At 39.1% G+C, this 24,222-nt stretch overlaps 1 protein-coding gene across 2 annotated transcripts; it reads left to right on the plus strand.

The window, feature by feature from the left end:
- The first annotated feature begins 1,504 nt into the window (after positions 1-1,504).
- Positions 1,505-16,764, plus strand: LOC121854335 (amino acid transporter AVT1D-like). Of its 2 annotated transcripts, none has more exons than XM_042348939.1 (9): positions 1,505-1,640; positions 4,239-4,437; positions 7,733-7,926; positions 9,119-9,287; positions 12,513-12,701; positions 14,261-14,502; positions 14,783-14,989; positions 15,231-15,426; positions 16,308-16,764. In XM_042348939.1, exons 2-9 carry the CDS (start codon positions 4,382-4,384, stop codon positions 16,459-16,461), a joined length of 1,407 nt encoding a protein of 468 aa, XP_042204873.1. In that variant the 5' UTR covers positions 1,505-1,640; positions 4,239-4,381; the 3' UTR covers positions 16,462-16,764. The 2 variants fall into 2 exon arrangements, with proteins under 2 accessions (XP_042204873.1, XP_042204882.1); XM_042348948.1 differs by having other exon boundaries at positions 1,510-1,618.
- Positions 16,765-24,222: the final 7,458 nt, after the last annotated feature.

Below are 24,222 nucleotides of genomic sequence, written 5' to 3' on the forward strand. Positions count from 1 at the left end.
CACACACACACACACACACACACACACACACACACACACACACACACACACACACACACACACACACACACACACACACACACACACACACACACACACACACACACACACACACACACACACACACACGTCTTTACATATATGCATGAAGTTCGTGTAAATATTTACATTTCAACACCAACATTGTCTGTCCTTGTGGGGCACCTCACACATCAAAGGGCGAGGACAATGTTGTTATAAAACAAACATTCACGAGGTCTTCATGAAAATATACAGGACAGTGTGTATACAAGCCTTTAGAAACCCTGTGTATGTATATTTAGTGATGGTTCAGCTCTCCACTCCGCCTCCCTTCGCCAAAATAGACATTAGTAAGTTGTTTGATATTTTTGGTCAAGTCTCCCTCCGTCTGGCAGATCTACAATAGTTATTAGTTGGGGTGTGGAGGCAAGGATCACTAACCCCTTCCATCACTGACCCCTTCCATCACTGACCCCTTCCATCACTAACCCCTTCCATCACTAACCCCTTCCATCACTGACCCCTTCCATCACTGACCCCTTCCATCACTGACCCCTTCCATCACTAACCCCTTCCATCACTAACCCCTTCCATCACTGACCCCTTCCATCACTAACCCCTTCCATCACTAACCCCTTCCATCACTGACCCCTTCCATCACTGACCCCTTCCATCACTAACCCCTTCCATCACTAACCCCTTCCATCACTGACCCCTTCCATCACTAACCCCTTCCATCACTGACCCCTTCTATCACTGACCCCTTACATACTGCCAATAAAAATAAATAATCCGTATCTAAATTACACTAAAAGAAACATACATAAACAATCGTCAAAATAATTGTCTTGAGATAATTCTTTAAAACTCAGAAGAGAAATTACCCATAAATCATCATCCTTCCCCATTAGAATTTACGACGTTTCAATGATTTTTCGTTCCATTTCTAAAAAAAAAAAAAAAAAAATCTGACCAACTTTAGAATTCTGTTAATATCTTTCATGAAAAAAAAAATCAATATTTCCTTTTCTGCATATATTCTGTACGTAGGAACTGAAATGATGTTTAAAGAGTGAAAGTATTGTGAATCAGGGACACACTGCTATATGGGGGGCGGACACTGATAGAGATAGTGAAGAGGTAACACGGGGTGAAGGGCTGTGTAGATAAGACGAGAGAGAGAGAGAGAGAGAGAGAGAGAGAGAGAGAGAGAGAGAGAGAGAGAGAGAGAGAGAGAGAGAGAGAGAGAGAGAGAGAGAGAGAGCACTATTTTGGTAACATATATACTATTACTACTACTGTTTATCTATTTATAATAATACTAATAATACTAATAACATGATTCCTGACGATAAATATAACTTATATCATCTAATCTTACTATTAACAGTAAACAGCCGGACCTTATGTGTACAGCACGAATAAAAAACACGATTATAATCCTCAGTAGCCTATTGTGGTCACGGCTCCCACTCTCCCGGGGTGACTATCATAACAGGGTCTCAGTGTGATGGGTCGTGTCAGTAGCGACCGTGGCTTCTTTCCTTCCACAACAACTAGCATTGTACTGAGTGGCTTCTTTCGTGGCTAGTAGGGTGTGAGTCTTCCGTGGTTAGTTGGTGAGTCTTCCGTGGCTAGTTAGTGCTTGGATCCGTGAGTATAGGTAATATTTAGTCACGGAGGAAACATGCAGTGTCCAGTGCGTGTCAGTGGTGGTTGAAATAATTAGTTGGAAATGTAAAAAAAAATAAAAATAAAAATACTAAAATCTCAGGAAATAGAAGACTCTTTAAAAAAAAAAACTTCGTTAACAGAAAACCACGTAAACAGACGACTTTGTAAACAGAGTAATTCGTAATCCTTAAATTTATTCTGTAAGAAGTTAGTAACCAGCATAAAATACTACAACACACACACACACACACACACACACACACACACACACACACACACACCTGTCTGGCTGAAAGTGCCATAACCAAAACATAAAACACTATGTTGATTATTATTTTTTTTTCGTCTCAGACAGGCGAGTTTAAGAGTCTCGTGTACCAAGGGCGGGGACACTACCTACTATTCCTCTCTTGGTGGTGAAGTAGACTCGAGTCCTCCTCCACAGTGTTCAAGAAAAAGTAAAAAAAAAAAAAAGGTCTTTAAAATGTTCTCGGCGAGGAATCAGAGCTTGTGGGGGAGTGGAGGGTAATAATAGATTGATTAGAGATGATTGGTATAAACTTTTCGGAATGATTTGGCTAATCTGATGAAGTCTATGGAAGATATTATTACCTGTAGTCTAAAAAAAAAGAAATAGATACGGTTTTTCTTTTTTTATATCTACAAAGGTAATAAATAACTTTAATAATGTACATATTAAGTATTAACTACGATACCATATTGGATATTTACCCTCATGTATCATAGAGAAAATTAAACAAAACTTTACATTATGAAAAAAAATAACAAAATAAAAAATTAACGTAATGAAACACTTTAAAGTCTCAGGAAAAACACATGACGAATTATTTAAGTAACAATAAAAGTGATGGACAAGGGGCTCTCTCTCTCTCACCATGATGTCAGAGACCTACAGAGAGGTATGAGGTCGTTGCCTCCTTCTCCTCCTCACCATCATTCACACTTTGTTTCCTCTCTCCTTTACTCACCCTCTCATCTCCTCCATACCTTTATTTAATCCTTGTTTCTTCCTTACCCCCTCCTTCCTCCCTGCTTCTTCCTTACCCCTTCCACCCTACCTACCTCTCTCTAATCCCTCCTTTCTTTATTCCTCTCCCCTGTTTACTCGTTCTTCCACACATCTCCTTTGTTTTCATTCTCTCCCCTCCATCTCCGTGCCTCATTTTAATCCTCCCTTCTTCCTTTCCCCTCCTCCTTCTTGCGTACTTCTTTATCATCCTCTCTGCCCTTCTCTCTCCCTCTTTAGTGCTTCTCATTTATCCTATTCTATGTCTCTGTTAGGTTAGGTTAGGTTTCTGTCGCACTATTTTGTCTTGTAGCTCTCTGTGACTGTGTCTGTCTGTTTCTGTCTCTGTTTCTTTCTGTCTGTATGTTTCTTTGTGTTTGTCTATCTCTTTATCTGTCTATCTCCCTTCTTCCTTTCCCCTCTCTTCCATCTTCTCAACCTACGCATTCATCCTCTTCTCATCTTCGCTCTGATACTCACCATTTTCTCTCTAGCCTTAACCATCTTCCCCCCTCACACCTCACCTCCTCCCTCCCCCCGTCTTCCATCTACCTTTAACCCCTCACACTAGCACTAACCCCTCTTGATGGTGATAAGCGTCTCAAGGTGGCACTAAACTCTAACCAAGTGTGAGGTGTTGTAGCTACCTGACGCGATGTACTATGTTAAAAAAGTACCACGAACCATCACTAGGGGGGGAAAAAAAATAGCGCTCTTGTGGGTTATAAATTCCCTAGATTTATTTTCCCTTCTAAGGTAAAACAAAGACGTTATGTATTTGTATATAATTAAATAGTAACATAGATAAATATATTAAAATCTATGAAGGAATGAATTAGTGATAAATAAAATTAATATGAAAACTAGAAAATATTGAGAATGATGAAATAAGCAACAAAAATAAATAAAATTAATTAAAAAAAAAGGATTGAAATTAGTAGTTTTCTTAAATAAATAATTAATTAATTCATTAAATACCAATTATATACAAAGAGATCGAACACTTATCAAAACACATAAATATTATAAGTTAAATCAACTCTAAGTGAAAGAAATATAAATAAATAAATAAATAAATATATAGATAATTAAGTAAAAGAAATGAGACTACTTCCCCCTAAGAACAGATTGATGCGTCTTTCTGGTGACGTAAAGTGCCCGGAAATAAAATAAGCTGACAGAAATAAGAAGTATCCACCATAAATGTGTAAAAAGTTCCCGCCTTCACCAACAGAAAACGGAAACCTGTGTATAAGGGTCTTTCTAAATACACCCATGTAGAAATTTAATCTTAATATCTGTGTGACGCCACGCTGTAGTGACGTCATGCCATAGTTCCTGGTTGGACTATACCTGTGTGACGTCATGCTATAGTTCCTGATTGGTCTATATTTGTGTGATATCATGCTATAGTTCCTGGTTGGTCTATATCTGTATGACGTCACGCTGTACCTCCTGATTGGTCTATATTTGTGTGATATGTTAAAGCTATTAATATTTTTATTTCTCACTACAGAAAGTTCAGAAACATCAAGTGACTGTATTGGAGACTCACCAAGCGTACTCATAAACGGTACTCACCAAGCAGGCAGAAGTACTCATCAGCGGTACTCGCCAGAAGTACTCATTACCACCAGGAGCTGATCACACGGACTCACCATGAGTAAAGAGTGCGAGGAATCGGTCCAAATTTACAACAGATACAAAACATACAAGTGAGCACAACATAATTTGTATGAATATGTGAGTATTGAGTCATTTTAATGTGAGTCATACTATGTGGGTCATCATGTGAGTCGTCTTATGTGAGTCACGGTATGTAAGTCATCATACTACTGCTTATAATAATAATAATAATAATAATAATAATAATAATAATAATAATAATAATAATAATAATAATAATAATAATAAAATAATATAATAATAATAATAATAATAATAATAATAATAAAATAATAATAATAATAATAATAATAATAATAATAATAATAATAATAATAATAATAATAATAATAATAATAATAATGGTCGTTAAATCGTTAATATCATTCATCATTAAGGGCGTTAAACCACCGACCTCAAAGGATTATCAGAGATGAAAAAGACGTGAATTCTAATTGAGGTCGAGTCAACAACTTGTTCCATTCACGTGTGGTAGTTCGTGTGTGAAATTATCTCTCTCTCTCTCTCTCTCTCTCTCTCTCTCTCTCTCTCTCTCTCTCTCTCTCTCTCTCAATAATTAATCACTCAACCTGTCCTAAATAAAGTCAACCTAAAGTATACCTTTAAAGTATCTGTCACAATCACTTCACTGACTACGTTCTGAAAACAAAATTGCAACGTTTTTGTCATTCATTTTGTAGCGACTAATATTACATTTAGTATTTCCCGAGAATCTTATTTACTTCTCACACTCCAGTAACTCCTCACACACACACACACACACACACACACACACACACACACACACACACACACACACACACACACACACACACACATACACACACACACACACACACACACACACCTTAATCTCGAGATAGATTGCATGTCTATATTTTATCTCTGCATGCAGATTACGCATTTAGTCATTTGAGGTTTAATTGCAAAACAGACAGACAAAGTTTTGTTGGTGGTATGGTAGAAGAGGAGGATGTAATAATAATAATAATAATAATAATAATAATAATAATAATAATAATAATAATAATAATAATAATAATAATAATAATAATAATAAGAATAAGAATGACTTAACCCCTTGAGTATGATGAATTAACCCATTCCAACCAATGTCACCATACTCCGGGGGTAAAATTTTTGAAAGTGAAGTTGTCTAAGTGCTTTCTGGTGTAGTGAAGGAGGCAGCACATCTGGACCATGGGGAGAGGATGCAATACTATCATAGACATTATCCTTAACCGTTCATTAATGACGAGAGAGAGAGAGAGAGAGAGAGAGAGAGAGAGAGAGAGAGAGAGAGAGAGAGATTCTCTTGTTCTGTTTTCCAATTGTCACCAAGTAATTATAATTTTTACCTTTTAATTCCCCCCCCCCCAAAAAAAATATCGAATTGTATATAAAAAAATACTTAACTTCTTCACAAACACATACAAAAACATTTCCTTATTAACCCCATATATCATAAATCCTTCCACTACTATGAAATCTTCCGACTACCATAAAACCTGATTGATGGTGTTGCCATGTGACTACAATTACTCTCTTGAGATGTGAAGAATAATGGCAGATTTGTGTGGTGAATGATTAAGGTAATCAAGATCTTCCTTAATTAGGTTATCATGGAGACACCCAGAGGTAATTTACTCACCTGAAAAGGGGAAACCAGGGCGGAATACATACATTTACATACATACATGCATACATACATACATACATACATACATACATAGGCAGACAGACATACTAATAGTAAAATTAATTAAATTTCCCCTTCCTAAATGCACAATAATATTCTCTCATCAAACAGATGTGAATAACAAGTATAAAAACCTACATTAATACCCCATAAAAACGCTGATGAAATTCCCCTAGAAACCTAACCTAACCTAACTCATCCTCCTCCTTCACCCCTCACCTCTACATCTCAGCAGGGAAAAAAAACACAAACATAATCCCCCTCCTCTCATTTACCTTAACTTCCCTAAGAAAATATCCCTATCAGCAGCCACTACATAACCGAGTTGAAATCCTCTGGGGAAATAATAGGAGGAATCTTAGGGAATTTCCTCATGAAGAGTAAAAATGGCCGCCTGGATAATCTCTTCTCGTTTCACTGTTTAGAAAATGAGTATTGTAATGTTATTAAATATTTCCTTTTATCTTCGTTCAGATCGATGGACTGGAGAATTAAATTTGATACGATAGGAATAAACACCAATATACACATTAAAATACACATTAGTATGCATGGAAATACATAAAAATACACATCAATATACATAAAAAAAACACATACTGAACTGATACATATTAAAAAAAAACATCAATTTATTTTTTACATAACGTGGAACTTATAAATAAATTCTCTGTTATAAAGAAGAATGATACATCACCGACCATTGTATGTGGTAAGCCTATACCTACCCGGCTCCTCACGTTCCATCTACCACGGGACTGCCTCTGCCTTCCCTCATCTCTGTTTAAAGTCGTGTGGTACCATAACTCATCCAGCTTACGGCCGCCAAACCCTTTTTTATCGTAAGGCTGAAATCCCTCCCCTTTCTTGAGTCAATACTGTGTTCTAAACCTTTATTTTAGGGTTGAATTCTTTATCGTGATGCTGTTATAGAGTTTTGAGTCTGTTATATGAAGTTCAAGGAGAATAAACTTTGTCATGAGGTGTTGTGACATTCTGATCTCTTTTATATACTATTGCCGGGTGTTCTGGAGGTTCAGATCCTCTTTTCATGCCAGTTTGTTGTTCTGAGCCATTTTCGTAGACATAAATACCAAATTCAACGGGTTTCCACCTGTGCTGTATAACAATACGGTGATAATAAAATAAAATATTAAAAATAGCGTCCCTGTAGTGAAAGGGGTTAGACTGCGATGTTTTCTTTAGTGAATAAATAAGATTTTTTCAATGTATTTTCACATAATTTATTTGTTTTGCATCATAACTACATTGTTGTTGTTGTTTTTTTGATAATTGACTTTCTAACGACTCACGGCACAAAACAATTCTTTTTAACCTCGACTGAAATTCCAGGTCAGAATAAAGTTTTGTTGGGGGGAAAAACGTGTAATAGCCTCAATTGTTTCATGGTTACTTCTCTTCCCGGTTACCCAGACCACTGTGGTGTGTCCTCTCTCTCTCTCTCTCTCTCTCTCTCTCTCTCTCCCTCTCTCTCTCTCTCTCTTTCATATCCCACCTCGCAATAGCAGGTTACTTGTCTGTTTAAAAGCAGTGGTTAGATTAGGTTAGGTTCTCCCCCCATAGATCACTCTAACATCACTCTCTCTCCTTCCTTCTCCTGACAGTGGGGACGCCGAAAGCCCAGCAGCGTCAGCGGCATCAGCCAACGGGGTCTTCGGGGACTGCAAAGAGAGCATCGTGGAGGTCTCTGGGGGCCGCAACCACAAGGGGCTGACGATGGGGATGGGGGCTATGTTCCTCGTAGGTGAGATGGCGGGGGCTGGAGTCCTCAACCTGCCCTCCGCTATTCTGAATACAGGTGAGTGGTGAGACAGACAGACAGACAGACAGAATAGGATACATACACACAAACAGAGAGAGAGAGAGAGAGAGAGAGAGAGAGAGAGAGAGAGAGAGAGAGAGAGAGAGAGAGAGAGAGAGAGAGACACACACACACGCACCGTTCACACACTCTCCCGCTGTTAAGGTTATGTACAGGTATTCTCATGACCTGTTATTACCGTAATTAATGTGATAAAAGTAAAGCTTTCTGAAGGATTATTAGTGGTATAGTTATGATTGGAAAACATTGTTGTTATTAATTATCATTGTGGTTGTTATTGTTGAGTTTTATGTTATTTGTTCATTATTGATAAGAACAACCAATGTAGGAATATTTTAATAGCAAAAACAAACAACAACAACAGCTACCATAATAATAATAATAATAATAATAATAATAATAATAATAATAATAATAATAATAATAATAATAATAATACCTACATTTACCTTTTTTAATATAATGTCTACATGCACCCTAATTTATTATTTCCATTTTTTCTGTTATTTTTCAAACCACAATTAATCTATTTATTCTCATCCTTATTTCATTACTTTTATTACACTTTTATTTAATTTGTTAAGATTTCATTCGACAAGACTCATGAATATAATGAAAACTTCTCAATGTCAATATATTAAAAATGCAAATTTTTTTTTTCACTTTTAGAGCAAAATTCGACATCAAAAGGCCGACGTGAACTTTTTAAACTATGTCTCTTGTTTTATTAATAGCTATTCTCTCTCTCTCTCTCTCTCTCTCTCTCTCTCTCTCTCTCTCTGTGTTTAATAATATCACCTACATGTTGAAATTTAATCCATTATAAGCTAAAAGCATTTAAAAGTTGCTGTCAATTAGTCTTATGCGGCTGACGCTGTGCTGTGTGGTGCTGTGTGGTGCTGTGTGATGCTGTGTGATGGTATGTGGTGCTGTGTGGTGCTGAGTGATGATGTGTGGTGCTATACGGCACTGTGTGGTGCTGTGTGATGGCGTGTGATGGTGTGTGGTGCTGTGTGGTGCTGTGTAATGGTGTGTGGTGCTGTGTGATGGCGTGTGATGGTGTGTGGTGCTGTGTAATGGTGTGTGGTGCTGTGTGGTGCTGTGTGATGGTGTGTGGTGTTGTGTGATGCTGTGTGGTGCTGTGACTCATAACTGCTGTGTTCCTCAGGATGGGCTGGAGTGCCGATGATGGTGGTGCTGTGTGGTGCTGTGGGCTACACTGGCACGCGTCTAGCCCTGTGTTGGGTTATAGTGGAGGAGAGGTGGGAGGAGTACCGGGCACCCTGCAGGAGGCCTTACCCTGTTATAGCTCGCCAAGCCCTGGGCAGACCTGGACAGTGAGTACAGTATTTACCTTTTAATCTGTTATTAGTCTCAAGTAGTTAATGATCTTGTCTAGATGTTGGTTTAAAATGTCATAATCTTACTGGTTAGTTTCAAGTTTTAATATTTTAGTTAATTGTAATTTTAAGGTCTGAAAAAGATTACTCTGAACATATACATAGTTATGTCATTGAAATTATAACAACAATAACTAATGCAACACCGCTATCAACAATAACAACACAGCCACCACCACCACCACTACCAACAACAACAAGTTATTTCTGTTACAAAACGGCCTGGTGTGTTTAATTGAAGGATCACCCCTGCAGTGAATGACAAATATATACAACTGAATGACTTTACATATGTTTTCGTAAAAATTTGCATAGAACATGGTTAATTTCACACGCTGTTTCTCACTTAAAACTGTTTTTGTTTTGAGAGAGAGAGAGAGAGTCCCTTATATCGAGCGTACGTTAAAGAAGTCCGTTATATGGATATTTCATTATATACAAGTAAAAACACTATCGAATTTCTACACAAGCTGACGTATTCGAGTTTTGAAGACTATGTATAAGGTGTCCTAATGTCCATAACACCTTCAAGTATACCTGCATAGTGTACAGGTGTCCACAGGTTGTAAGACAAACTCACTTAAGAGCACCCAGCAACATCATGAATCCTGTGATCTAATTGGAGTGAGGGAGTGAAATAAGCAATTCTGTACCGATTCAAAATTGCCTACATTGTCCTCCAGCTGTCTGTCTGTCTGCTTCATTTGACGTGTTCCAGAAATCGTTTGTAAGCTGGCATCCGATTATGTGTGCCAATCTATTGTGTTCAGTGTGTGTGTGTGTGTGTGTGTGTGTGTGTGTGTGTGTGTCTTTCCTTCAGCACAAGTTAAAAACAGACATTGGAAAATCTGTTTATGAAAGAGAAAAATACACGTATGATCAAAACACTATCTCTTAAACATTTACGTAAACATATTGACCTGAAGTATAAACATCTATCTACATAAGTCAATTTTAAGATCTTTTTTCATCGAATTATATACATCGTCTGTCAGCCATAAAAATCCTATGGAAAATGCAAAGCTTATATAAGGCCGTGAAAAGAAATAATTGGGGTCATATTCGTAGGCGAGCCGTAGGGCATAAGTTGTAATTTTTTTTTTTTGACGCGACCGCCCTCTCTGGTGATTGAATTTATGATCCACTGAAAGAAGGAAAAAAATGAACTGCAAATAATTATGGTCTGCCTAAAACTATATCTTGCGCTTGTGAGACCTCACTTAGATTACTCAGTTCAATTCTGGTCACCGTACTAAAGGATGGATATAGAATCACTAGAAGGAATCCAGATGAGAATGATAAGACTAATCCCGGGCATTAGGAACCTTGAGTACAGACACAGGTTAAAGCATCTTAATATGCACTCCCTCGAAAGTCGTCGAGTGAGGGGCGATATGAGAGAGGTGTATAAATGGAAGTCAGGGCTAAACAAAGGTGATAAAACGAAGGGAATCAAACTATCCAACCAAGAGCGAACTCGTAACAATGGTTTTAAATTAGACAAATTTACATTTAGGCGCGAAATAAGTAAATATTGGTTTGGAAATAGACTAGTAGACGAGTGGAACAAGTTACCAAACATCATCATTAACTCTAACATGCTGGATAGCTTCAAACATATGATGGACGGATATATGAGCGATAGGGGTTGGGTGTATACTGGACTGCCCACTATGGCTCGCTGCAGTTTCCTCCATTCTTATGTTCTTATGTCTTTTATTACCAAATTAAAACAAGAATTTACTGGATGTTTTGTGATTATCTTACGACTTAACGCTATCCTATAATTCCCCCAAATAATATACACTACTGGCCATAAGTTATAACATTTGGTACTTAGCCTTGGTGGATAGAGAGCCTCTTGGCCTGTTTACTGGGCCTGGAGTAACGTCCATATGGTGGATCCAGGTCACTCGAAAAGTTTATATAAAATTCTAAATAATCACTCCGACCTGGTCTTGTAATTAGATACACTCGAGGGTCTATGTCTCACGGTGGTTTGTGATTACACTCAGCGTTGTGTATCACACTCCTCGGCTTATAGGTTCACACTGCCAGTCTGCCATTTTCAGTTTCAGCCCCACGGCCCCTTGCTTCGATGTTGGTATGAAGTACGCGGAGGAATACACAACACATCATGTTCTTACACACTGTTATGATTTGTGCTTTAGTAATGACAAATAATACCAAACTAATTAATTCTTAGTTACTTAAAGTACCAAATCCAAAATATACACAATTATTTACATATATACATAAGTATCGCCACCTGTCTTAATTGGTTCTATGGATTCAGTTTGTTTCACTATTACCGAAGCTTATAGATCAGTTTTCTTTTAGTGACGAGAGGTAATACTTCTGTGGGATTTTATATTTCCCATACAAGTTACACAAGTCATAAAGAAATGTTACAAAATCTTTTTCCCAAACTCCAATTTCCTGCCCTGACCCTCGCTGGCTGATCCCCGCTGAGGTAGGTTAGGTAATAATCAGAGAACGGAAGTATATAAAAGTTTACGGTAAAAGTTTTCATGATAAGTCACGTGGAGACATAATCGCTACATATATCTTAGGAAAGTAGATATATTTATTTGGCCCATGGTTTTATATTTTTATAATTTGGGATATCATATTATTTCCTTGCCTTGGAAACGATAAAATCATCAGAAAGAGAAAGCAATGGCCAGCATATATCTCGATATGGTTGAGGATTCAGTGATTAATTCCTAGTCCGGGGAAGTATCATAGACTGGAAAAAAAAGTAACTCCGAGTACGAGAAAGTTTATAAACTCTTTAGAAAAAAATAGGATTGTAATTACTGGAGACGGGATGATATATTTCGACTTTGGATGAGGTAGTTCAGTTATTAGAGCAAGACAATAACAGGGTAGTTTAATGAGGGAGTGAAATAACAATAAGTATCTCAGAGTTTGATGGAGTTTCAGAAAGTTTTATGGGAAGAAGTTTGTTATAAAGTATGAATGAAGAAATTGTTAATGATTGTTAGTGATGGCGATATTGAGGATGGGAGTAATTTGTTCATTATTCCCTCACTCCCATTGTCAGACTCCATCACTCTTTAATATCTTCACTCTCTCGGTCTCTTACTCTCTAAATTTCTTCTCCCTCACTCCCCCTCACCCTCATTGTCCCTCACCTAGGATCGTGACGGAGGTAGCACTCTTCGTCACACTGTTCGGGGCTGGGACAGTATACCTGTTGTTGGTGTCGCAGCAGACACACGACCTGTTATACCAGCTGGTGCCGTCCCTCAGTCAGTGTGCCTGGACCCTCATCATTGGCCTGATACTCACGCCCTTCACCTGGTTGGGCACACCTAAGGAGTTCTGGTGAGTGTGTGTGTGTGTACGAATATACTTGGCAGAACAGGTAAGGGATTATAGCGAGCTTATCTACCAGAGTACAGTACAAGTCTTTATATTAGATAACTGAGGACAAGATAGTGCAACAGAAAGCTCTCCTCTCCCCTTCACGACATCATCCCCCAGAGGAGTCAGTAACATAAAGTAAATATATTAATCAGTTTTACCTTTCTCCATCTACATTAACAAAAATAATGATTAAATATAGTTCCGAAATTATACCAAGATGGTGAAGTACGTTTTCCTTGGGTTCTAGTTTGAGGAGTAACTTAGGGATTTCTGATAATTTTACCCCAAGTGACGTTATGCACTCACTTGTCTACCTGGGGGTGATTAGGTTACGATGTATTGTGGTGAGGTGTGTGATATAGTGTAATAATGACCCTCTCAGTCACCTCTTCACCTCACCCCTCCAAACACACACCTCTCCCCACCTCTTCATCTTCTCCTTCTCACCCGATCCACCTGTCTTTACCCAGATATCCACCACAGTCGCTTCCTCCTCCTCTCCTATCTTCCCCCCTTTCTCTCTCTCCCTCTTTCTTCCGAGAACCAATACAGCTGGTGGTTGGTAAATGCCATTATGGTGGGGAGGCACGGTGGACCAGAGGCTACCTGACCTCCTCACACTGACACACGAGCCTCTCGCTACACTGGATATAGTAATAAGTAATAAGTAATAGTTCGATCCCAGCAGCGGGAGGCCCGGGAGGAGGGGAAGGATGAAAGGGAGGGAGGGAGGGATAGTTTCAAATGTAGTTTGGACTGATATATGAGCGATAGTGGTTGGGTGTAAATGGGACTGCCTAGTATGGACCAATAGACCCGCTGCAATTTCCTCTATTCTTATTATCTTATGAGAGAGAGAAGTAGAGATGGTGGGAGAGGAAGAAGGGTTGGAGGGAGGGAGGTCATCAGGTCATGTCGTTAAGTAGACAGGTCAAGCTAAGGTCAACAGGTCACGTAGGTAGATCAAGAGGTCAAGCTAAGGTCAACAGATTAAGATAAGGTCACCAGGTCACATAGTTAGGTCAAAAGGTCACATGTAAATAAAGATCACAAACAACTTTATCTCAACATTGTGCGGCACATCCCTCGTCCGGTACACACGAACTCGAGCGTCGACCTCAAAGGACTTAGAAATAACTCACGTGTCTGAAGAGTAAAGGTTGGCGACCCTTACCTAGCAGAGCGTGAGACAGCTACAGGTGTTGGTATCCTTCCTTCACGAGGGTGTCTAAATGCTCTCTCTCTCTCTCTCTCTCTCTCTCTCTCTCTCTCTCTCTCTCTCTCTCTCTCTCTCTCTCTCTTTCTGTCTCTCTTCTAACACTTCGGTTCAGAGGAACTTACGGGTGGCCGACTGCTGCTTGGTTACTGGTGCGGGAGGGAAAGGAAGAGGGTGTTGGTGAAGGTGGAGAGGAGGAAGTGTGTGTGTGTGTACAACAAATATAGTCAAATATACTGAATAAAACACCGGTAAATAAAGCCATTCTCTCTCTCTCTCTCCTCGTCGTCATCTCCTGTAGGCCAGCATCTGTGTTGGCCGTGACGTCGACCTTCCTGGCCTGCCTGGTGGTGTTGTCGGAGGTTATCATCGAGAAGGACCTTCATCCCTTCCCCGAGTACCCTAATCCTTCCTTCAACTCCTTCTTCCTGGGGTTTGGTTCGATCCTATTCTCTCTGGGGGGCGCTTGTATCTTCCCCACCATCCAGAATGACATGAAGGATCGGTCACAGTTTCCCCACAGTGTTGTGATCACATTCCTAGGTAACTAACTCCCAGGTGACTTCATTAGTGGTAAGGTGAGGTAGTGATGTTGTTATAGTGTTGTTATTATCATCCTCGGTAACGACCATGTGACTAAATGGTGTTATAGTGTAAATTATCATCATCTTAGGTGAATGATAATCAGGTGAGTTATTGGTCTTGTTAGTGGTAAGAATCACTGTTGTTGTCTCGTAGTAGCCGGTGAAATAAATTGAGTTAAGTACATTAATACATTATAACATCAACAATATATCATAGCTTCTCTCTCTCTCCCTACCAGTTCTGTTGGGCCTGTATTTGCCAGTCTCCATTATCAGCTACGGCATCCTGGGCTCTCAAGGCATCAAGGAGAACATCATGCAGTCGGTGTCCGGGAAGGCAGTGATAATGGCGCAAGTTTTTCTACTCTGTCATTTTCTTTTTGCCTTCGTCATCGTCGTCAACCCGGTTTATCAGACCATCGAAGGCATTCTCAATTTACCCAATGGTATGACGATTAAGTGTACTTTTTCACCATTACTAAATTACATAGAGGTATAAGATTACACCCTATTATCCCTAACCCCTGAGGCCACCTATGATAACTTCCACGGAGTCTAAAATACCATACTAACTATAACACATTGGCCTCACACCCCCATTCTTAAATCACATGACCTTTACAATCTAATGACCTTGATGCTTTAATGACCTTCACCCTCTAATGACCTTCATTCTCTCCTATACAGAGTTGGGTATCCGTCGATGCTTGTTAAGGACAGGACTGATGATGGCAATAGTGGTGACAGGTCTGGCGGTACCTGAGTTTAGCAAGATCTTAGACCTGATGGGAGGCTCTACCATTACACTCCTGTCATTCATCTTACCCGCGTTGTGTTATATGAGGTTGTGTGCTCTGCCGGGTCCCGATGGTCTACCACACAGGTGAGATGAGATGGTGAGATTTGGTGGGGATAGTGGAGGTTCTTTAGGGGGGTTGGGTTTGGTAAGGGTTCGTGTGGGGTTTGGTGGGGGATTCGTGTGTCTTAAGGAATTTTAGGGGATTGGTGGTTCTTGGGGAGGGGTGTGGGGAGAGGGGTGTGGGAGGGGTGTGGGGAGAGAGGAAGGTGAGACCATATTGAACAGGTGACACAAGATATGATTAGCTATATTCTCTGGTCACTCTGTCTTTTGTATACACCTGAGGCTAATTAGTTCTCACCTGGCCCCTTTCTCTGGTTATGAGGTGGGCGGCATGGTTTTGTCTGCCGGTCTGTATGTATGTTTGTCTGTCTGTATGGTTGTATGTCTGTCTGTCTGTCTGTATGGTTGCATGTCTGTCTGTCTGTCTGTATGGTTGCATGTTTCTGTCTGTCTCTCTCAGTAGGGGAGAGACCACAGGTACAGTCAGCTCTGGTCCCCATAAGACATAGGGGGCTCTAATATACTGTACTGTGTTATGTGATGTAGGAATAACAACAGGAATTATCCCTAGAGGCGGTGGATGTCATGTTATTTTCTCATTAGCACATTTGTTAGTGTGTGTGTGTGTGTGTGTGTGTGTGTGTGTGTGTGTGTGTGTGTGTGTGTGTGTGTGTGTGTGTGTGCGAGCTTCTGATAGATCACCACCGCCACAAAGCCATAGTTGACCCTAATAGCTTCACTCCTTGCCCAGCTGTGTGGTGGTCAAGTGGAAAACACACATCCCATTTTCTGTTCTGCTTATTTTACTTCTTCGGTAAAAAAAAAATACGTATTACTTATTCTTCTGAAGGTAATATGGGATTTATATATAACCTACGTGTCTGTGTTTGTGTTTTTTCCAGAAAGTTACGTCGGTGGGAGATGGTGCTGTTGTACGCGATCGTGGCGGTGGGTCTGGCTGGGGGCGTGGCATCAACCTGGAGTGCCCTTGTGGGGATCCTCAGCCCAAAGTCCTTCTCTACCACCTGTTTCTCCAGCTCCGCCTTCCTCAGCTAGAACAGTCTACTACTCTTTAGGTTAATAATCCTTGAATTACATGAAGATTTGCTACCCTTCATCACTACCCTCACACTCAGACTCCACCTCCACCACTCTCCACCACTCCCCTACACCACTCTCCACCACTCCCCTCCACCACTCCCTCCACCACCACCCTCCACCATTATCCTCCACCACTACCTTCAATAACAACAACACAGTAATAAAATATAATCTTGAAATAATTCCTAACTTTAACAATCTTATAAAATATCTTGACTTTTTATAAATATGTAAGAAAAATTAAATGTTAAAAAAATATAAGTGAAGAGATATTTTAATTAATATTTGTGACCGAGAATCGTGATCATTTAACCTCGATCATAAAAGTGACCAGTACATCAGAACTATATAAGAATGGAGGAAACTGCAGCGGGCCTATTGGCCCATACTGGGCAGTCCCGTTTACACCCAACCCCTATTGCTCATATAAGCATCCAACCTATGTTTGAAGCTATTCAGCATATTCGAGTTAATGATGATATTTGGTAACTTGTTCCATTCATCCACTACTCTGTTTCCAAACCAGTGTTCACCTATTTCACGCCGAAATCTAAATTTGTCTAATTTAAAACCATTGTTACGAGTTCGCTCCTGGTTGGATAGGTTGAGTACCTTTGTAATGTCCCCTTTGTTTAGCCCTGCCTTCCACTTATACACCTCTATCAGGTCGCCCCTCGCTCTACGTCTCTCGAGGGAGTGCAAATTAAGATGCTTTAACCTGTCTCTATACTCAAGGTTCCTAATGCCCGGGATTAGTCTTGTCATTCTCCTCTGAATTCTTTCCAAGGATTCTATATCCATTCTGTAATACGGTGACCAGAACTGAACTGTGTAATCCAGGTGTGGTCTCACAAGAGCAAGATACAGTTTTAGGATGACCTCGCTAGTCTTGTAACTAACACTCCTTTGTATGAACCCAAGTACTTTATTAGCCTTGTTACGAGCAAAAACACATTGTTTACTTGGCTTAAGGTTCCAACTTATCATTACTCCTAAATCTCTCTCGCAGTCGGATTTCTCTATGGCATCGTTGTTCATCTGGTATCTGGTTTCCCTGTTTACATCTCCTATACTGAGTACTTTACATTTGTCCACGTTGAACTTCATCTGCCATTTTTCAGACCATTCGAAAAATTTGTTTAGATCTTCCTGTAGTTTTGCGGAGTCCTCGTCAGATTTAATAACACGTCCTATTTTAGTGTCATCAGCAAATTTGTTTATGTTGCTGTCTATGCCGATATCTATGTCGTTTATGTATATCATAAATAATAATGGTCCAAGTACCGAGCCTTGGGGAACTCCACTTGTGACGTTGCTCCAATGGGACTTAGTGCCATTAATGCTAACTCACTGTTTCCTGTCCTGTAACCACGCCCTAATCCATTTAGGGATATTACCTTTGATGCCATGTGCTTCTACCTTTCTAATTAGTCTTTCGTGGGGGACTCTGTCGAAGGCTTTGCTAAAGTCGAGATATACCACATCATAATTGTGCCCCTCGTCCACCGATTCGAAAACTGATGAAAAGAATGTTAATAGATTAGTTAGACATGAACGTCCGCTTGTGAAGCCATGCTGGGAATCATTGATCAATCGGTGCTTCTCCAGGTGATTTCGAATAGAGTTTGAAATGATTGCTTCCAGTAATTTGCCTACTAGCTATTGATGTTAGACTGATTGGGCGGTAGTTAGAGGATAGTGATCTATCCCCCTTCTTGAAAATCGGTATTACATTCGCTATCCTCCAGGATTCTGGTACTACACCTGCTTTTAAGGACATGTTAAACAACTTTGCTAAGAGCATACTAAGCTCTTCCTTACATTCCTTTAATACTCTGGCAAATATCTCATTGGGACCAGGTGACTTATTAGGCTTTAGTTTGTCTATTTGCTTACTAACATCGTTACTAGTCACTACTATCTCGCTTAATTTGTTTTCTTCACTATCTCTGAATAGAGTCGGTGCCCCAGGTATCATGTTTAAATTTTCGGTGGTGAAAACTGTTGAAAAAAATTTATTCAAATTATTGCTCATTTCTCTGTCGTTATCAGTGAGCTCGCCGGTATCTGACCGTATTGGTCCAATCTTTTCTCGTGTTTTAGTTTGATACATTTGGTAGAATCCTTTGGGGTTTGTCTTCGCCTCCCTTGCTATCCTTACCTCAATACCTCATTATTCCTCTTGGCTTTCCTTATCTCGGTTTTAACCCTACTCGCTCATTGACTCTGTCAAGATTGGGAGGTCTATATATTACTCCTGTGATTAATTTTTCCCTACCGTCGATTAATTCTATCCAAATTGTTTCTATATTCCGCTCAGTTTTTATTTCCTTATTTATTTCACACTTCAGATTATCCCTGACATAGATTGCTACTCCGCCTCCTTTCCTGGTCTGCCTATCGGTATGGAACAGTTTGTAACCCGCAATTTGGTATTCGACCGGTAACTCACGTGAGTCTAGGTTGATCCATGTATCAGTGAATGCTATTATATCGATTTTTTCTGTACATACCAAGGCCCTAATATCATCCATTTTGTTTCTCATACTTCTACTGTTCGCGTAGTATACATTTAGGTTAGTCGTGTTCTGAGTCCTCCCCTTACCGCGTTTAGTTTTAAACTCCCTGTCTAATTTAGTTTTGTCATTATTCCTAACACTATTTCCCTGTAATCTTTCACTTTGTTTTCCCGCTCCCACTGCATTTTCCTCCACCCCCGTGCTCACATGTTCTCCTAGCAGTTTAAAGACTTCGATATCTTTTGAACTGCCCCCTCTAGAGCCCCAGCCAGGGTTGCTACTCCATCCCTAGACAGGTGCACCCCATCCCTAGCATAAAGGTCCCTTCTGCCGTAGAAGTTGTCCCAGTTGTCAATGAATGGGACTGATATTGACTTGCAATATCTGTCAAGACGGTCGTTGACACCAACTGCCCTTGACAACCATTCACTGCCAACTCTCCTTCTAGGCAGGACACCGCATATGATAGGGATCCCTCCCTTAGTCCTAATACGATCTATAGCTGCCTTGAACTTATCAAGAAGCTCCTCGCTCCTACACCGGCCAATATCATTGCCTCCTGCACTGAGGCAGATAATGGGTTTGTTCCCATTACCAGACAAGATATTGTCCATCCTGTCAATTATATCCCCCACCCCAGCTCCTGGCAAACACACCCTCATCCTATTTATGTTTTTACCACAAAAAGCCCTGTCCAAGTACCTTACTTGTGAGTCACCAACAATTAAAGTTTTTATACCTTCCTTGTCAGCCCTGTCCCTGACTGTACCAACGTCCAATTCGTCTATCAAGGGACTGAACGAGTTGGTACACTTAGCTGCTGATGTCGTTGCTGACGTATCCTTGGTGTGTTTCTTCATCACCAGTTTGGTCTTCCCTCTCCTTACAACCTTCCACTCGCTTGAATTTTCGTCAGACACTGGCTTTCTTGAATTTTCGTCTGACACTGGCTTTCCCTGTCCCGCCTTCCCCTTCAATCTCGCCATCTCTTCTTTTAATTTCAGGTTCTCCAACGTGGCCCTCTATTTCTTTCTTGGCCCTCTCCAATTCTTCCATGGCCCATTCCAGCTTGGCCAACAAACTCGTTTATGAGCCAATCAGAAAGAAGCTCGTGAAATGTGATCACTCGTGGTTGGTGTAGAATGTATAGCGTGTAGGATAAATTAGTTACAGGATAATTATGTAACCAGAAGAATAATAGTTCTCTCAAGAAAGTCCTGTATCGTGGAGTAATCAAGGATAAAGTCTAATACAGTTGGTTCCTTCAACACTCTGCTCTTCTGTAATTGGAGTTATGAGAGAAGATTAATTACAGCTGGACTACATGGCCGTCGCATGACAGGCGGAAGGTAAAGAGAGGTAAGACTGGGTGAGGGATGGGTTAGGTTAGCAATCGTGGTTAACTGGTTGTATATACTTGAGAAAGACAGTGAAAGGGAAATAGAGAGAGAGAAAGTGTGAAGGGGAAACAGAGAGAGGGGTAGAGAATGAAACAGCGAGAGAGAAAAAACAGAGAATGACAGAAATAGAAAGTTGAGGGTGGAAGGTAAAGGGGAAAGGGAATATGCACTCCCAGAATCAATGTTTTTTTCGTAAGAAGTGCAATTCGAGGAACGCCACTCAGTAAACACAATAAAAGCTCTTACTAGGAACATTTGGCCGGGCCTGCTCGAGTTGGCTGGACTGTGGCGACTTCTACATGGGTGGGGTGGGAACTGGCAGCGTAAGGAACAGATGGTAAATGTGTTCCTATCACACTTATTGTTTTGTTTTTCACTCACTGGAGCTTGACATAAACAAAGGAAGGTTATTTATTTATTTGTTTCTGTTGACGGGGATTAGCCCACCCGGGCACAGGGTCACTGACCCACATCGGGGCCTGGGGGGCGAAATAATAATAATAATAATAATAATAATAATAATAATAATAATAATAATAATAATAATAATAATAATAATAATAATAATAATAATAATAATAATAATAATAATAATAATTCATAGTAAATAATATTTTTAAAAGATACAAAACTAAAAATTAAATAATAATAACAATAATAATAATAATAATAATAAAATTAATAATAATAATTCATAGAAAATAATATTTTTAAAAGATACAAAACTAAAAATTAAATAATAATAACAATAACAATATTAATAATAATAATAATAATAATAATAATAATAATAATAATAATGATAAAGAACCATAAAAAAATAAAAAAAATAAAAAAAAGATCAATAGTGAGAAACAATATATGTATGTCGTGTTGTCAAAGTAAGAGAAACAATTGAGACCCAGCAATTGTGTGTAAGTCATTTATGTCCAATGTATATTTTCAGCCTTCGGGCTGCAGAACTTTTTCAATAAACCGTTAATTATTATTATTATTTATTATTAAATGAGGCAGAAAGTCAGATTAGCAGCCTGGGACTTGGTCACAATTTTTGTGATGACATATGGCAGCAGGGTCTACCATTAGACAATATATTCCAATATATTCCCAGGCGGTAGCATCTCCCTGTTTGATATCTGCCTATTAACTACTACCTTCAAAATAACGTAACTATCCAACAAGATTATCTGATTTACTGTAGTTCCGGCTTAAAGGAGAGTCGGGAGACATTTTCCATAACAGAAAACGGAACACCTAGCCATCATCAGTAAAACCTCTATTTAACGGACTATATGGCGAGGAAAGTCCGTTATATCACGGGTATATTAAATGAGAGATAGAAGTCCGTTATGTAGGGGTTACACTGCTCTGTAGAATACGTATTGTGTGTAACAACAGCAGGGAGACAAAGACGATGGAAACTGAGAAGAGGGAGAGGGAGAGGGAGAGAGAGAGGGTCATCAGAGGACAAGCACTAAGGCAGTCCCATCAAACAGATATTCAACTGGACAAAAATATCACGACCAGAAAAATAAGGTTTGGTTTGGTGAGGTTATTGTCTTCTACCATGCAGCTTGAAGGACTCTGGGAAGCTTGAAGGACTCTCGGGAAGCTTGGTGGTTTGTCCCTGTGTGTGTGTGTGTGTGTATCCTAAAACTACCAAACCTAACATAACGAAATACGTGAGTCAGCAATAAATAAAATCTGGACCGAATCCGGGTACGAACCCTTAAAGATATGGACCGAATCCGGACACGAATCCTTGAAAATGTGGACCCTGACATCGTGGGAAATTCAATATTACAAATCCCTAAAGAGATCTTCAGTGAGATATTTTTACAGTTTGGTGAGCTTAAGATGTCCCGGGAAGTTTTTGTGTACGTTGGTTTGGTTAGGTTTGGTTAGATTTGGTTAGGTTTGGTTAGGTTTGGTTAGATTTGGTTAGGTTTGGTTTAGTTTGGTAATATCCTCATAACCTTTGAAATAATTCTTTCAAAATATCCAACGATAAATTTATGTATATGTTCTATCTCTTTATCGTATACATAGAGCTCTGAGGGTCATACAAGAGACATATACTTCAACTGTAACTTTGAACACCAATGTATATATCATAAATACGACACCTGAGGAGCTAAACTATTTACGAAATCATATCATAAAACTCGAATTAAATAACTCGACAAGTTATTTGTTTATCTTACCATCTATGTATGATTGTCTATCGTCAAAGGTGAAAAATAATTGAAAAGAAAAACGAATCGTCTCCTCTCTGGTATGCTGACGCGACATGGCTACTACTTATACAGCAACACGATAAGAGGATTCGTGTAGGCTGCTTGGAGCCACACATTTGAGCCACAGCTGCGCCGGGAAAGAGCTCTCACTCCTCGTCAATATACTCTCCAAATCCTTCAGGCGAGAGACGAGGATATATGGAAAATCCTCACCACATCTTGAAAAGTAAATATATGTGTAAGGAAGTAAAAATCATTATTTTGTTAGGTATAGATGCCTAAATTTGTTTATGGACCTTCAAATATGGCCTAAATTTGTTTATTGACCCTTAAAAGTGGCCCAGAATTGTTCATTAACCCTTAAAAATGGCCCAAATTTGTTAACTAAGCCTTAAAAATAGCCCAGATTTATTCATTAACCCTTAAAAATGGCCAAAATTTATTTATCGACACGTACGAGTAGATACTTCAACCTTGTTCAATGACCCTCAGAGATGCCTCACTGACTGACTGACTGACTGACTGACTGAATGAGCGAGCAACCAAGCAATACACACACAACCAACAGCGATAATAAAGAGCCAAATTCCAATACACAATCATCATATTCACCACCAATATTGGATCAAAGGCAAATGAAATCCAATTATAACCCAAATTACAAAGCATTCCATAGTTATAGGCTCTTTAATACCCATTATAGCTTCTATTATAGGCAGGATCGGTGAAAATGGAAATTATATTGACACGGTAAAATATAAGTGATTTTATCTACCACTAACCACTGATTGCATTGAGTTATTCAATTATAATCAACCAGGTGAGTTAATGAGATTTGTTACCAGGTGAGTTAAAGAGATATGTTATATATATGATTTTTTTTTCAAGTTAATTTAGAGTCAGGTTTTGATTTTTTTTTGTTAGTAGTCAAATGTTAATGTAAGAAAAAGAAGAAAGAAGAAAAACAAAGAAGAAAGAAAGAAAGAAAGAAAGAAAGAACAAAGAAGACGAAAGAAAGAAGAAAGAAGAAAGATAAAATAAAAAATAAGAAAGAAAAAGAACAAAGAAGAAGAAAGAAGACAGAGAGAAGGAGAAAAAAGAAAAAAGAAAAAAGATAAAATAAAAAAAATGAAAGAAGAAAGAAGAAAAAAGATAAAATAAAAAAGAAGAAAGAAGAAGAACAAAGAAGAACAAAGAAAGAAAGAAAGAAAGACAGAGAGAAATTAAGAAAAAGAAGAAATTCCATGTTTGTAAGACTAAAAATAGACTAATTTAAAAAGAAATTCTCACCTGAACTGAACAAAATGAAGGTAAAAAAAAGAGTTTTATATAAAATCTGTTAAGTTTATTAATACAGAAAAGTTTTTTGAACCGATAAAAAAAGCAAAGCATGTAAGTTTCATCAGCCTGTAAAATATTGGTATAGGTAGTAGTAGTAGTAGTAGGACGGCCAAAGACATCTAGGCGCAGTAATTGGCACTACGGACTTCAAGACCCAGTACGTAGGGGGAAAGGTGAATGAGTGGGTTAGCGAAATCCATGCTCTATCGGAGATTGCTA

The sequence above is a fragment of the Homarus americanus genome, unplaced genomic scaffold, assembly GCF_018991925.1.
Source record: "Homarus americanus isolate GMGI-L3 unplaced genomic scaffold, GMGI_Hamer_2.0 scaffold50564, whole genome shotgun sequence".
Lineage (NCBI taxonomy): Eukaryota > Metazoa > Arthropoda > Malacostraca > Decapoda > Nephropidae > Homarus > Homarus americanus.